Genomic DNA, 13936 nt, shown 5'->3' with positions numbered 1-13936 from the left:
ACCAAGATGAGCTTGTTAATTAATCCTCCCTTGTTGTGCCTGGAAGGGAGGGAGAAGGCTGGAATGGCCTCAGCGCTGCCACTGTGTCCTTACCTGCACAATGAGAGGCTCCTTCCTATAGATTGCAGAGGAGGTGACACCCCTCCCCCTGCCCAAGCTGAGACCTTCTGTGGCAAAGTGCTGTGCTGGAGAGGGTCCTTGCTGGGCTCTTGATTTTCAGCTCAGGAGAAGCACTGGTTTGTTCATCATTTACCATTTGCCAGATCACCTTTAAGGCCCCTGAGCTTAGGTCACTTACAGTCTAGAGGATGGGATCTCACACTAGTCACAGTCACACAGGGGGTGTAAGGGTAATCCTGGGGTGCTGTAGGAGTAGGTAGAAGGGGGCCTCCAGGTTTGTATTCTGGGGAGGTTTCTAGAAAGAGGGCTGGCTTCTAATCTGAAACCTGAGGATTGGGTATAAGTGACACAGGTTGGGGGGTGGTATGACGTGAGGTAGATGGAGAGGAAATAATGTCCAGGCAAACAGAACATTTGCAAAAGCAAGAGCTCAGGGCTACTTGTTCCAGGTTGGGGCAGAGGCACAGAAAAGCAGGGGGAAATTCAAGGTTACCGGAGTGAGGCCACCTTCTAGATCCTTCTCATAGCTGTGAAGAGCTCTAGGCTGTGGTCTAGTAATTTCTGAGCCCTAGAACTAGGGGTGAAGGCTTTGGGTCATTGGTAATGAGAGTGATGTTCTAGAACTTTGTTCCTGTGGAAACAGAAATACACGTTCTGGGAAGTGGTGCTGGCGAGCTGCAGTCTTCTGGGGTTGGAGTGGAATGTTCCTCTCCTTCCCAGAGGCCATAGCCCCTCCCAGACTTACTGCTCCAGGTTGGCCTACCTGTGAACGGTACCACCTGCTCAGGAATAAAGTCCACCCGGAGCTGTATTTGCCTTACCTGGGAGCAGTTTCCTGCTTGCTGGCCTTCCTGACTTAGCTGTGCTAAAGGGAATTTAGGGAGACTCATCGGTGGCTCAGCCTTGGGGCATTTCCTGGGCGCTGGGAGCTGGGGTGAGTCAGGGCCTGTGCCAGGTGCTGGGGGTTGGGGAGCCTTCGTACTATCTCCTCTGTCTTCCCTGTCAGTATCCAGAAGGTTTCAGATTCATGGTGAAGTCGCTGGTGCCCCAGAGATGGAATCCCAAGGAGATTCTTACTCTCTGGCGTGTGTGTTGTCTTAGATTATAAGAGCAAGATCTTTACCTGCCCTTGCTGGTGACCCCGGCACAGGTCCCGACAAGTGGGTGCTTGGGAAGTGCTTTTTGACAATTGCTGTTATCATCACTGTTCTGATTAGTTATGGAGCCCTTGCTTCGTGCCAGGCACCGCGCTCAGACCTGTACGTGTAGCAGGTCCCTGCATCCTCGTGGACACAGCCCTTGGGTAGGTGCTGAGATGCTGAGGTTCTGAGAGGCTGGGAGCTTTGCCAGGGCAGTGGGGCCGGGCTTGGGATTCCATCCGAAGGCACCCTCACTGCTGCTATGGTGGAGATGTCCTCTCTGCTTTTCTGGGGATCGGGTTTCTGAGCCCTTTATTGTCCTTGGATGTGGTTTGCCCATCCTCACCCTGGGAAAGCTTGGAGCCAGGAAGGCATGTTACCTGGGCCTCCTTGTGCCTGTTGGCAGATTCCGAGGGAAAGGACCCCCTCCACATTCAGAGCTGTTGTTTTTAACATTGTGGTGAAATACACAGACATAACATTTCCATTGTAACCATTTTTAAGTGTGTGGTGTTTCAGTGGCATTAAGTACATTCCCAATGTTGCTCACCTGTCACCACCATCATCCCCCGGACTTGATTACCTCGCAAAATGGAAACTCCGTACCCATTAAATACTAACTCCGCATTCCCTCCTCCCCCAGCAGCCACCCTTTTCCCTTCTGTTTCTGTGAAGATTCCAAGGTTCAATTCTTTGTCTGTCCCGCCCAGAATCTCTCCGGAGTGCCTTCTCCAGGCAGCGATGCCAGGATGCCCGTCTCTGCCTCTCTCCGCCAAGAGCGCAGCCAGGAGCGGCCGGTGAGCCTGACCTCCACCACCTCCTCGTCGGGTTCATCCCGTGACAGCCGCGGTGCCATGGAGGATCCCAATGGCTCCGAGGCTTCTGCTGAGAACGGGGCAGGCTCCCCGCGAGGCCGGCATCCCCCCAACGGCAACCCCAACTCCAGCGGCTGGCTGAGCGTGAGGGGGCCCCTGTCTCCGTTCAGCAGCCGGGCCCCGGCGGCCCCAACACATAAGCTCAGCTACCTGGGCCGAGTGGTGCGGGAGATCGTGGAGACGGAGCGGATGTATGTGCAGGACCTGCGCAGCATCGTGGAGGTGAGGCCCGCCACCCAAGGGGCTGAGGTTGGGAGGGGGCCCGGCCTCTGGCTCCTGGTGGCCCAGCTCTGTTGTAAACCTGCTTCCACCCCTGGAAGGAAACTTCTCCCTGATAGTTGGTTTCAGAAGACCTGCTTCCCATGGAGTAGTGGGGAGGTCTCATGCGGCCTGCTCTGGGGGAGCCTCTGACTGCTCCCACTGCCTTACGACTTTGGGTCACATCAGTAGCCTGGGCCCACAGAACCTCCTGCAGGCCATTAGGGGGCAGGCACGGTTGGTGGGGAGGGGCGGGGACTGCTGTGCTCATGGAAACTGATCACAGTGAGGACACTGGCCTGGATGTTGCCTACCTGTGCCCAGATCCCTGCTCCGTGGTTGCCTGGCTACGGGGTCTCAGGCCCCTGCGTAAGCTCCTGAGCCTTGGGTTCCTCACCTGGGACGTGAAGACGCACCCACTTCATAGGGCCATGTTGGTGAGGCATTTCACACTGCGGGCACGCAGGAAGGTGGCTGTGTGGCTGCCACTGAGGATGCCCTCTGCTCGCTGCAGAGGGAACCGTGTATTTGTTTCCGGGGCTGCTGTAATAGATAACCTCAAGCTGCGTGAGTAAAACGCAGACACTTAGTCTGTCTTCGTTTAGGAGGCAGAATGCGTTGCACGCCTCTCTCCTGGCTTCTGCGAGGTGGTTGCTGCCTATCCTTTGCGTTGCTTGGCCTGTTGATCTATTATCCCGACCTCTGCCTCCACCTTCCTATCGCTGCCTTCTCTGTGTCCTTTCCTCTTGTGAGGACACCAGTCATTGGAGTTAGGGCCCACCCTAAATCTAGTAGGATATCGTCCTGAGATCCTTGACTCATTACATCTGCAAAGACTCTATTTCCAAGTGAGGTCACCTCCTGAGGTTCTGAATGGATATCAGTTGGGGGGTGGGGAACTATGCAGCCCAGTACGGTAGGCCATGTCTGTGAAGTCACACTGTGGTTGTACAGAAATGGGGTGTGGCTGGAGGAAGTGGGGGGACGGACTGTACCGGGGGCGGGGTGGAAGATGGGCTCTGATGCCTCCCTCCACGCAGGACTACCTCTTGAAGATCATTGACACACCTGGGCTGCTGAAGCCAGAACAAGTCAGCGCCCTCTTTGGGAACATAGAAAACATCTATGCACTGAACAGGTATGGAGTGGGACTAACACATACTGCGTTCTGCCTATGAGGCCCATCTTAGGGCCTAGAAGGGCCCTGGATGGGCCTAGTCTCCTGGGCTGTGACATGTGGGCCAGGGGCCTGATCACTGAGGGTGGGTGGGTAGTGGTGCTCTCCCCTGTAAGGTGCTACAGTCAGCTCCCTGTAGGAGAGAGAGGGGGTGTGGGGTCATGTGCCCTGGGGCTGCTGTGCCTCCTGTCAGGCGGGGGAGACCATCTGAGGTCATGTGCATGTTGGGGCCAGACTGGGCCAGGCCAGCACCCCCTCAGGGAATGGCTGGACTCTGGCATGTGATGCTCTTCTCTCTGTCCCTTTGTGGCCCTTTGTCTCTTCCATCTTTCTCCCCTTCTTGCACATCCCTTAACTTCTTCATCACCTTCCTACTGACCCCATGGGAAACCAGGGCTCCCTGGAGGTGATCTGACCCATTAGGTGAATGAACAGATCAGGCGAAAGGGGAGGCTGAGTGAGGTCTGGCAGGAGGCTACTTCAGGGCAAAGGGGCTCCTTGAGGATATGGCGTGTGCTGCCGGGGCCCACAGATTCCCCAGGGCGAGGGCACTGGTCGGGGGGAGTGTGCTTAAGGGGACAGCATTGATAGGATATAGGGCCCTCTGAGATGGCTGAGAGACTTCCTGCAGTGCAAGCTTCAGAAGGCCGGGAGGGCAGGGTGACTTGGGCCAGATGCTGGTGGGGGTTGGGAAGACATATGCATGGGAGGAGGTGACAGGGGAGTGTTGTGGTTAGGGTTTCCCATAGCATCCCAACCTGAATCCAAGTTCAGGCTCTGGGACTCCCCCTCTCTCCCTTTCCTGCATCCTTTTGCACCGGGGTGTGTGTGTCGGGGGCCTTTGCTTACTTTGGGAATCCCAGCCCTCTTCTCTCCCCCCCCCCCCCCCGCCTTTAATCTCAGTCTGTGTGTGTTTGACTCCTTCTGCTTGCAGAGGAGCTGTCTCTCCTCCCAAGGTGGGTACTCGCATCCCCTTTCTCTTGCTTGCTGAGCATGTGGGGCTCCTTTGCTCCCCATCTTTGCAGCAGTGCTGAATACTCTGTGGTTGCTGGCCTGCATGGGGCTCACTCTGAGGGGGGAGAAGCCCTGACTCTTTGGCGTGTCACCAGGGCTGGCTGTGTATCTGGGAACCAGGAGGTTGGGGAGGGGACTTGTTGGTAGGTGTTGGTAGGCCGTGAGCTGTCTGGGCTCTGACGACCACTCCCCCCTCCCCCAGCCAGCTACTCAGAGACCTGGACGGCTGCAATAGTGACCCTGTGGCTGTGGCCAGCTGCTTTGTGGAAAGGGTAAGAAGGGCTGGGTTCTTGCCTCTTATCCCACCTTGCTGGGGACTCAGAGGCACAGGAACGCCCAGCAGAGGCTTCTGCCAGGGGAAGGAGGGGCGTTCTGGGGTGCCTCAGGTGGGAGGGGCATTCTGGGGTGGAGCCAGGGGCTGCTAGGTGGATGGGGTGTCCCAGGGAGATGGGCACAAGGATGGATCTGCAGGTGTTCAGGGAAAGGGGGGCAGTGTGTACTCTGGGGATCAGGGCCATGTTTTTGGTATTCCCAAGTTTGCAGCCTCCCGGAAATCACTATCTTTGTTCGGTCTCTTCTCAGAGCCAAGAGTTTGATATCTACACCCAGTATTGCAACAACTACCCCAAGTGAGTAATTGGGGTGGAGAGGGGAGGTAGAGTTATTTGGTGGGCCTGGAGCACCACACGCCCCCATCTAGGCCTTCCCAGGCAGTGACGGCCGCCTCCCCCGCTCCCAGCTCAGTGGCCGCCCTGACCGAGTGCATGCGGGACAAGCAACAGGCCAAGTTCTTTCGGGACCGGCAGGAGCTGCTACAGCACTCTCTGCCCTTGGGCTCCTACTTGCTGAAGCCCGTCCAGCGCATCCTCAAGTACCACCTGCTGCTCCAGGTAACCCAGAGGTCTTCCTGAGGATGGGGGGCCCAGGGGAGGGGCAGGGCCTGAGTCTGGGCCGCCTGAGCGCCTGTCTCCCGCACAGGAAATCGCCAAACATTTTGATGAAGAAGAAGACGGCTTCGAGGTGGTGGAGGATGCCATTGACACCATGACCTGCGTGGCCTGGTACATCAATGACATGAAGAGGAGGCACGAGCATGCAGTCCGGCTCCAGGTGCTGCAGGGCTGGCGGCTGGAGGGACTCGCAGGGGCGGTGGGGCGAGGTGGGGTGGCGCTTGGGAGAGCGCATGTGGCCGCCTGCTGCAGTGAGCTGAGGGCTCGTTTCCCTGTGGGGTGGGCTTCTCTGTGGGGAGCCCTTGTGGGCAGCGTGTGTCTGGCGGATGCAGGTGGTGTCTGTGTCTGCAGGAGTTTTCTGGGGCTCCGCGCAGTCCCCAGAGTGTCATGAGCAGCCTGACTCTGGGGCTCCCTGCTTCTCTGCTGCAGGAGATTCAGTCACTGCTCATCAATTGGAAGGGACCAGACCTGACCATCTATGGGGAGCTCGTCCTGGAGGGCACGTTCCGCGTGCACCGCGTGCGCAACGAGAGGACCTTCTTCCTCTTTGACAAAGCTCTGCTCATCACCAAGAAGCGAGGCGATCACTTTGTCTACAAGAGTCATATCCCGGTAACCAGGCTGCTGTCATGTTCTCTGCCCCTCCACTCATTCTCCACTTCCCCCATTTTAGTGGGCCAATCTCCAGACCCTTTTTTTTTTTTTTTTTTTTTTTAAAGATTTTGTTTTTGGGGCGCCTGGGTGGCTCAGTCATTTGAGTGTTGGACTCTTGATTTTGACTCAGGTCATGATCCCGGGGTCGTGGGATGGAGCCCCGAGTTAGGCTCCGCACTGGGCGTGGAGCCTGCTTGGGATTCTCTCTCTCTCTCCCTCTCCCTCTGCTCTCTCTCTTAAAATAAAAATTAATTAATTAAAAAAAAAAAAGATTTTATCTTGAAGTAATCTCTCCACCCAGTGTGGGACTCGAACCTAAAACTCCAAGATCAAGAGTCACATGCTTTACTGACTGAGTCAGCCAGACGGCCCCAGGCTGTACTTCTTGACCTCTTTATGGGCTCCGGGTTGGTGTGGATACAGCTCTATCCTTCTGAGATTACTCTTCCTGCCTCCCCAGATGGTCTCGAGGGGCTGGGGCCCCAGGTCACCCCCACCCCCCAATGCCCCTTCTTGTGCTTGACTGCACTCTCTCTCTGCCCCAGTGCTCCTCCCTGATGCTGATTGAAAGCACCAGAGACTCCCTGTGCTTCACCGTCACCCACTACAAGCACAGCAAGCAGCAGTACAACATCCAGGTGAGGGTTGGGAGGCTGGGGACAGACCTGCCTTCTCAGCTCGCTTGGCTCTACTGAGCCTCAGTGTCTCTCTCTGGAAGGTAGAGATCATTGTGGACATCTCTCAGGCTTGTGTTGGGGAGTTAAGATAACCTCACAGAGGCCCCAGCACAGGCCATCTTTCTGCCGCTGCCTCCCTGACAAGCGTGGCCTACGTTGGATGGCTTCCGTCTGGTGATAATAACACTTGGCTCCCTCTCCCTCGGGTCCTTCCAGGCCAAGACAGTGGAGGAGAAACGGAGCTGGACTCACCACATCAAGAGGCTCATCCTGGAGAACCACCACACCACTATCCCCCAGAAGGTGAGGGCCGGGGGTACCCCACCTAGCCCCTGATGGGCTGCAGGGAGAGGCGATCCTCAGCCAGGGCCAGGGGCCCACCAGTGCCTCACCCTCTGGACGTTGGCTCCACTCGACAGTGGGGATCAGCCTATGCCCTTGACCTCAGCATAGCACTGCGGGTGTCCCGGTGCAGTAAGAGCCGAGCTGGTGGAGCAAGGGAGGCACGGCACATAGTGAGGTGGTAACAGGGTGTGTTTCCTTTCCTTCCAGGCCAAGGAAGCCATCTTGGAAATGGACTCCTACTGTAAGTGTGCCCTTTCTGCCTGCTTTGCCCCTAGTTGTGCACATCTCTAGGTCACGTTGCATCCTGGGGAAACTCTGCCTACTGCTTATATTGCAGGGAGCAGGGAGGATGGGAAAGGGAAGCTCCTTTTGTCAAAGGCTAGGGGTCTGCTGCAAGGTCAAGGGCATGGTCCTGTTGGCAGGTGCGACTCCTAGTGCCTCACATTCCTGGATGGAAGATGGAAGAGAAGGGAGCTCTGGAGGCTTCTGGCCCCTGGAGCTAGGGCGGGCAGCAGAGGTGTGGTCAGGTATAGTCAGAGTCTAGGCCAAGGCTGATTGTGAATCTCGTGTGCAGATCCCAGTCGGTACCGCTGCAGCCCTGAGCGCCTGAAGAAGGCTTGGTCCTCCCAGGACGAAGTGTCCACCCACGTGCGGCAGGGGCGCCGGCAGTCTGGTAAGGGAAGGGCTGTGTGGGCAGAGATGCTTCCTCGGAGGACTCTGGGCCAGGAGGGGGACTGTGTGCAGCAGCATTTGGGGCTGGCTGCCACCTCTCCGGACATCTTGGGAAAGGGCAGGTCCCAGGAGGGTTGCTGGGCACATGTAGAGCACCCCCTCCCAGTGCTCCTGCTTCGGGCCCTTCTTGTGCCCCAGGGTTGGGCAGCCCACCTTTTCCCACACCCTGGGAATGCTGGTTTACTCAGGGCTCGGTGCCCCTTAGCTTTCCTGCGACTGAAACCTTGCTCCTTGGCCACTCAGAATCCTGGAGCCCAGCCAGGAGTGACGCTCAGACATCATGGGTGATCCCCAGCCCAGTTCTGGAGCAGAGCAGAGGCAGAACGCGGGGAAAACGAGTTAGACATCAAGTGGCACCAAATCCAGACAGGAAATATTTACTTTGGGTCTCAGGAAAAGTTCAGTTTTCCTCTGCTGGGTTTTCTTCCATGACTGGGCTTGCTGCTATGTACTTGGAGTTACTGGAATGAATCGTCTGTTGAAAAAGAGAGAGCCTTGCGTTTATTCTTAGCTCTGGGGGTGATAAGTGTGTGTATTCTACGTCTGTTCGTCTGTTTGTACTCTTCAGTCAGAGGCCCAGGGACAGACTTAGCCTCAGCTGGTACCTACCAGACATAGACGAGGTGAGAGTTGGAATGAGAAATGTCTCAGAAACCTCTGGAGAGAAGATTCGGCAGTATGGGCAGCACTGGCCTGGCTTAGATCTCCGTGGTGCACTGGGCTCTGGCTGTGACCCACGGGTCCCCTGAACAACTATGTGGATTGACACGTGGGCTTTGGTTTTCTGGAAGGTGGAACCAAGCGGTCTCTGGAAAGCTTTTGTGATTTTGTTTTGTTATGTGTTCCTCCCAATGGACCTTAAACCCTAGGCAAGTTTGCTATGGTTGCAAAAGTTTTACGATGTCGTATTGTTAAAAGCCCCAGACTGAGGGTGTTACTTCGTACGTTTCTGGCCCTTTCTGTTTTCCTTTTTTTCTGTAATGTTCTTTCCACCCTTTTAGCGTTCCCCTTTAACCTGCCATAGCTTTGCATTGGAAGCTTCTGGATCATGGAGGTGATGATGGTGGTGGTGGTTGAAACAGCAGTACCGCCTGTCATAACATCAGTGTCCAAACTGCAGCTATCAAGGCACTCGGGAAATGAGCTGTTTTAGAGCTAAGTTTCCACAAGACTGAGACTTTAGCCCGTGAACACGGACAGAGTCGTGTTCTGTTTACTTGTGTTCATACTTTAGTTTCAACCATTATGAAACAAACATCTTTTTTTTTAAATTTTTTTTAATGTTTATTTATTTTTGAGAGAGAGAGAGACAGTGTGCAAGCAGGGGAGGGGCAGAGAGAGAGGGAGACACAGAATCCAAAGCGGGCTCCAGGCTCGGAGCTGTCGGCACAGAGCCCGACGTGAGGCTCAAACACTGGGATCCTGACCGGAGCCGAAGTCATACACGTAACTGACTGAGCCACCCAGGCACCCCGAAACAAACATCTTTCTAAAACATGCTGCCTGCTCTTGAGCCTTTCAGGGTAGAGGATGCTGACCACAGTTGAACTTTCCCCTTTCTGGAGACTGCTGCGGCCTGTGAACCGCTAGGGCAGTGGCGTTCGTCGTGTGATGTCCGTCCTTACCCTGGAGCGTTGGTTCTCGTCTGTGGTAGTGTGCTCGCCTGTAGCTCTTCTCCCCACTTGTGTTGTTTGAAATCAGCTGACTGAACTTGTAAGAAGTGTGGGTAAAGACAGGCCGGCAAGGGGCCCCTGGCCGTCTCAGTCGGTGGAGCATGTGACTCTTGATCTTGGGGTCATGAGTTTGAGCCCCATGTTGGGTGTAGAGAGTATTTTATTTTTTACTAAAATAATTTTTTTTTTAGTTTATTTATTTTGAGGGGGAGAAAGAAAGCGTGCGTGACAGGGGCAGAGAGAGAGAGAGACAGAGAGACAGAGAATCCCAAGCAGGCTCCACACTGTCAGCACGGAGTCTGACGCAGGGCTCGAACTCCTAAATCAAGGGTCGGTCGCTTAACCGACTGAGCCATCCAGGCACCCTGGGTGTAGAGATTACTTTTTAAAAAGTGTTTAAAAAAAAAAGGGGAGGGGCAGGAAGTTGCTGAGAGGGCGACACAGGCCCAGTGCTAGCACTGCCGTGACGCATGGAGCCACCTACTCTCTTGCCTCCGGGCCTCCTCCTTCCAGACTGCTGAGCTGGGCAGAGAAGTATACTCTGGATTCGGAAGGTGCTGCTGTCATTACTTGTCACTTACGAAATATTCTTGATTACAAGCTTTAAGATGAAAGAGTAGGGCATTCTACTTTTCTCACTTAAAAAAAACAGTCGGATTAACATTTACTTATGTTGTCTGTGTACCCACACCCACACCTCAGTGGAAAAAACTTCAGCGTGCTCCCCTGCTCGGGAACAGCCCGGAGACCTCGGTAGATTTTCCTTCTGCCCCCCAAGTTTATAGTGGGCTGCCCAGTTAACACCAGTGGGGCAAGAACAGTATGGGCTAAGGTCAAGACTGCGTGGAGAGGTCCCTCGACACATGTCCTCCTGTCCCTGCCTGTCTGTCTCAGGTCTGTCTCCAGAAAGGCTGGGGTACACGGTGCTGACACCATCAGCCTAATGGGTGTGTTTTGTATCTTGTTCCCAGAGCCCGGTCAGCCCCCGTTCAGCCGGGCATCACTCCCCAGCGGGCAGCGAGGCTTCACGGAGCCAGGCCTTAAGGGCCGTAGGAAGTCGGGTGCGACCTCTGCTTTCCAGCCAGGGGTGCTGCGAGGGGGCCGGGCCTCGGGTGTCGCTAATGCGCTGATGTGCTTCTTGCAGGGAGGGTGGGGCTTGAGGTAGAGCCAGGCATCTCCAGAGACGTGGCCGGTTGGTCCTAGGAGGCAGCATGGGGCTCTGGCTCCGGAACTGAGGGCCCTGGGCGAGGTGCACTAATGCAGCGATTGTGGGCAGAGCTGCTCCTGGTGCTGGCTGGGGGTGGCCCGGGCCCTGCTTCCCTGTGCGGTAGGTACGGAGCCCCAGAGCTGAATGGCAGCCAAGCTGGAGGGAACTTTGAGCTGGTGGTGTCGGTGGCGCTGTGAGCATGGGACCAGGGCCAGGCACCGCTGTTTCCAGGCCTGCACTGACTGTCCATTCGCTTCCCTTCTCAGAGCCCACCAGACACCTGCTCAGGCAACTCAGTGAGAAAGGTGAGTGTGAGCATGGCTGGGCCTTCCCGGCAAGCTCTAGGGTAGGGGCAGGGAGGTGACACAGGTAGCCTTCTGGGTGGGGGTACTGAGGACAGTTTAGAGGGGACGCTGCCTCCCTTCCTCCTTCTTCCCTGGAGGTGGGCCTCATCCCTTGCTGTCTGGGGAGGGGGCTTGAGTCCTCCCCCCTCACACACTCCTTGCACCCTGTCCTCGGGGGACAGCAGGAGAGAGTGACACACACAGGCCTGTGCCACTCTGAATCTCCCAGGGCCTCTGCTCTGCCAGTCATTCCTTTGAAAGCCCAGGAGACCGGGTGAGGGTTCTGGGAGTGGGAGCCCTTCCCCAGGGGGCTCCTGGCTTCTGTAAAGAGGCTCTTCCTCCTGCTTACCCATCTCTTCTCCCCTCCCCCTTGCCTGCGTGCTGGGACCCTGTGGTGGCAGCAGGCGGAACAGCGGGAATGAAGGTAAGGCCGATGGGCAGAGAGGACTGGCCTGACGGAGGGGGGGTGGGGCTGCCGGGTCAGCGCCCCCGCCCCTTCAGCTCTCACTGTCTTCATGCATTCCATAAATACCTATCGAGCACCTCCTGTGTGCTGGCCTCTGTCTTGAGAGTCACAGAGACGAATAAGCCATGGTCCTTGCCCTGGGGACCCTTCTGCACCCTTTTCCTGGAATGGTACCCTGGTGGTGGCCCAGCCTGGATCTTCTCCATTTTCTCTCTCTGGGGCAGGCAGACCTCGCTGGGTCTTGAGTTCCTGACCAGGCTCCGGGTCCCAGCCTTCCACCTTGAGGACCCCCACCCCCACCCTCACTGGGCCCTGGTGGACACCAGGGGTTGGGTGTTTAAGTGTGGCTTTCTCTGGGTAAAGCCTCCCCACCCCCAGCTGCTGGCAGGAGGAGGGGGCTTGCCCAGAGGCTGGTCACGAGGGGGTCTTGTGCTCTGAACAGCATGCAGGCAGTGCCGGCGCTCTCCTGGACTTTGGGCGGCCTCCTCGTGCTCAGGGCATACAGCCAGAGGCTGAAGGGGCTGCCCGGGAGGAACAGGAGGAGGAGGAGGAGGAAGAGGAGGAGGAGGAGGAGGTGGTGGAGGAGGAGGAGGAGGAGGAGGAGGAGGAGGAGGAGCAGGCCTTTCAGGTGTCTCTGGAAGACTTGGCAGGGCATGAAGGCAGCAAGAAGGGGGCCAGGCTGGAGCCCCAAGGCTCGGAGGAGGAGGAGGAGGAGGAGAGCCTGGCAGTGGCGGAGCAGGTAGCCGACTTTGCCAGCTCCCTGCTGGCCGCCCTCCACTGCTGGCACTATCGGGCCAACGCTTTACTTTTCTCCCGGGGCGCTATGGTGAGGTGTCTCTTTGATCTCCCCTCCTCCTTGCATGTTCCCTGGCGAGTGCATGCCCATCCGGGAGTTCTCTCCCCTGCCCTCCCACCCCTCCGTCCTGTTCCTTCATTCCTGCCATCAGCACCTAACCCCTCGCCTGCTGTCACGCCCCGGTGAGCCCCTGGCATGTGCTGTTCCAGTACTGGGCGTGAACTAGCTTACTCCCCAGTGAGCATGACTAATGGGATGGGGGCGGTGGGGAAGGGGGAGAAGCCAGCACACAGCGGGGCTGGAAGGGGCAGGTGGGTTGGACTTTCCTGAGGCTGCGCACCTGGCAGGGATTTCTGCATCCCCAGACCTTGCAGTTCAGGTTGACTGTGGAAGGGCTCAGGTCCCAGGCTGGCTCTCAATACAGCCCAGCCGCCTTGGGGGCTCAGAAGGTTCTGCCCATGTTGGGCTGCAGAAGGGACGAGCTCCCAGCTGTCCCGGGAGCTGATGATGGCCCTCTGCTTCCTGCAGGAGAAGGGGCGTAGGGAGTCCGAAGGCCCCAAGAGCCGCAGAAGGCCCGGCGGCCGGTCTCCCACTAGTGCTGAGAAGCGCATGAGCTTTGAGTCCACCTCTTCGCTGCCAGAGGTGAGTGGCCGGCAGGCAGAAGGGGGACGGTGCGGGAGTGCCCGGAGCGCCTGGTCCGCAGGTGGGGCTTCCAGGCACGGGCTCTCCTGTTGGGCCCATGGGGACAGATTCCCTCCTCCACGCCCCAGGACTCTTTGCCCCTTTAGGAAGCCTGTCTGGCCTGTGAACGTGTGATAGTGTGAGCGGGCAGCTCCTTTCTTTGGGCAGGTGCAGACTCTCGTCAAGGGCCATATTCGTGGAAGTGACCAGATTTTAGGTCCCTTCAGCCAGGCCTCCTGGTATAGGGCGTAAGGCCCTGCCCCCACCAGCGTGCCAGACATTTAAGTCACACCTGTGCCCACCTGGGTATTGACAGCTACTGGGCACTTCCTGCTTGTCCGATGTTTTGTTTCTTCCTTCTGTTGCCTGCAACAGCTCAGGTAGAAAGAGGCTGAGAGAAGTTGAGTGACTTGCCTGACATCGGGCAGCTGCCGAGGGGCAGAGCTGAGGTCAGAACCTGTGACTCAGAAGCCCCCCTTCCACTTCCTGGCACACAGGCCTAAACCATGGGTCCTGCTTTGCAGACTTGGGACTAGAACCATTGGAATCGGGTCTGATTCCTTAGAATGTAGCATGTTTGCTCTTTTTCCCGAAGGTCCCCGTGGAAGGCTGCCTGTACTGGCTGGTTTCGTGGTTCAGATCACCTTCAAGGTGGTCAGGAGGAAGTTCTTGAATTCGCTTCCTTCCTTGCCTGTCTGCTGGGCATCTGCAGAGTTGTGCATAGGGCCAGAGGCTGGCTGGTAGGAGCCAGATGCCGGTCTTCACCCTCTGACAGGATTCTAGCGTGGGGTCCTGTTGCGCTGTGGATCCTCATCCACACAGGAGGTC

General features: G+C 56.9%; 1 protein-coding gene across 11 annotated transcripts in view; it reads left to right on the top strand.

Moving 5' to 3' along the window:
* Window positions 1-13936, top strand: part of PLEKHG3 (pleckstrin homology and RhoGEF domain containing G3) — a 42359-nt gene that overhangs the window by 24748 nt on the left and 3675 nt on the right. For 2 of the 11 annotated variants that reach the window (XM_047079517.1, XM_047079512.1), the window contains exons 2-17: window positions 1970-2356; window positions 3433-3530; window positions 4786-4855; window positions 5166-5212; window positions 5323-5473; window positions 5562-5693; window positions 5963-6145; window positions 6733-6825; window positions 7081-7167; window positions 7417-7450; window positions 7784-7882; window positions 10586-10675; window positions 11088-11126; window positions 11567-11589; window positions 12074-12457; window positions 12956-13069. In XM_047079517.1, the coding sequence (XP_046935473.1) occupies window positions 2009-2356; window positions 3433-3530; window positions 4786-4855; window positions 5166-5212; window positions 5323-5473; window positions 5562-5693; window positions 5963-6145; window positions 6733-6825; window positions 7081-7167; window positions 7417-7450; window positions 7784-7882; window positions 10586-10675; window positions 11088-11126; window positions 11567-11589; window positions 12074-12457; window positions 12956-13069 (1992 nt within the window). In that variant the 5' untranslated portion in view covers window positions 1970-2008. Of the gene's footprint in view, window positions 1-1969; window positions 2357-3432; window positions 3531-4785; window positions 4856-5165; window positions 5213-5322; window positions 5474-5561; window positions 5694-5962; window positions 6146-6732; window positions 6826-7080; window positions 7168-7416; window positions 7451-7783; window positions 7883-10585; window positions 10676-11087; window positions 11127-11566; window positions 11590-12073; window positions 12458-12955; window positions 13070-13936 lie in introns of those variants that run through there. The other 9 variants (XM_047079513.1, XM_047079514.1, XM_047079516.1 and 6 more) reach the window with 9 other exon arrangements.

The sequence above is a fragment of the Lynx rufus genome, unplaced genomic scaffold, assembly GCF_022079265.1.
Source record: "Lynx rufus isolate CCGP_SWC_20201006 ecotype Redwood Valley unplaced genomic scaffold, mLynRuf1.p SCAF_17, whole genome shotgun sequence".
Lineage (NCBI taxonomy): Eukaryota > Metazoa > Chordata > Mammalia > Carnivora > Felidae > Lynx > Lynx rufus.
This window is presented reverse-complemented; position numbering and strand designations above follow the sequence as displayed.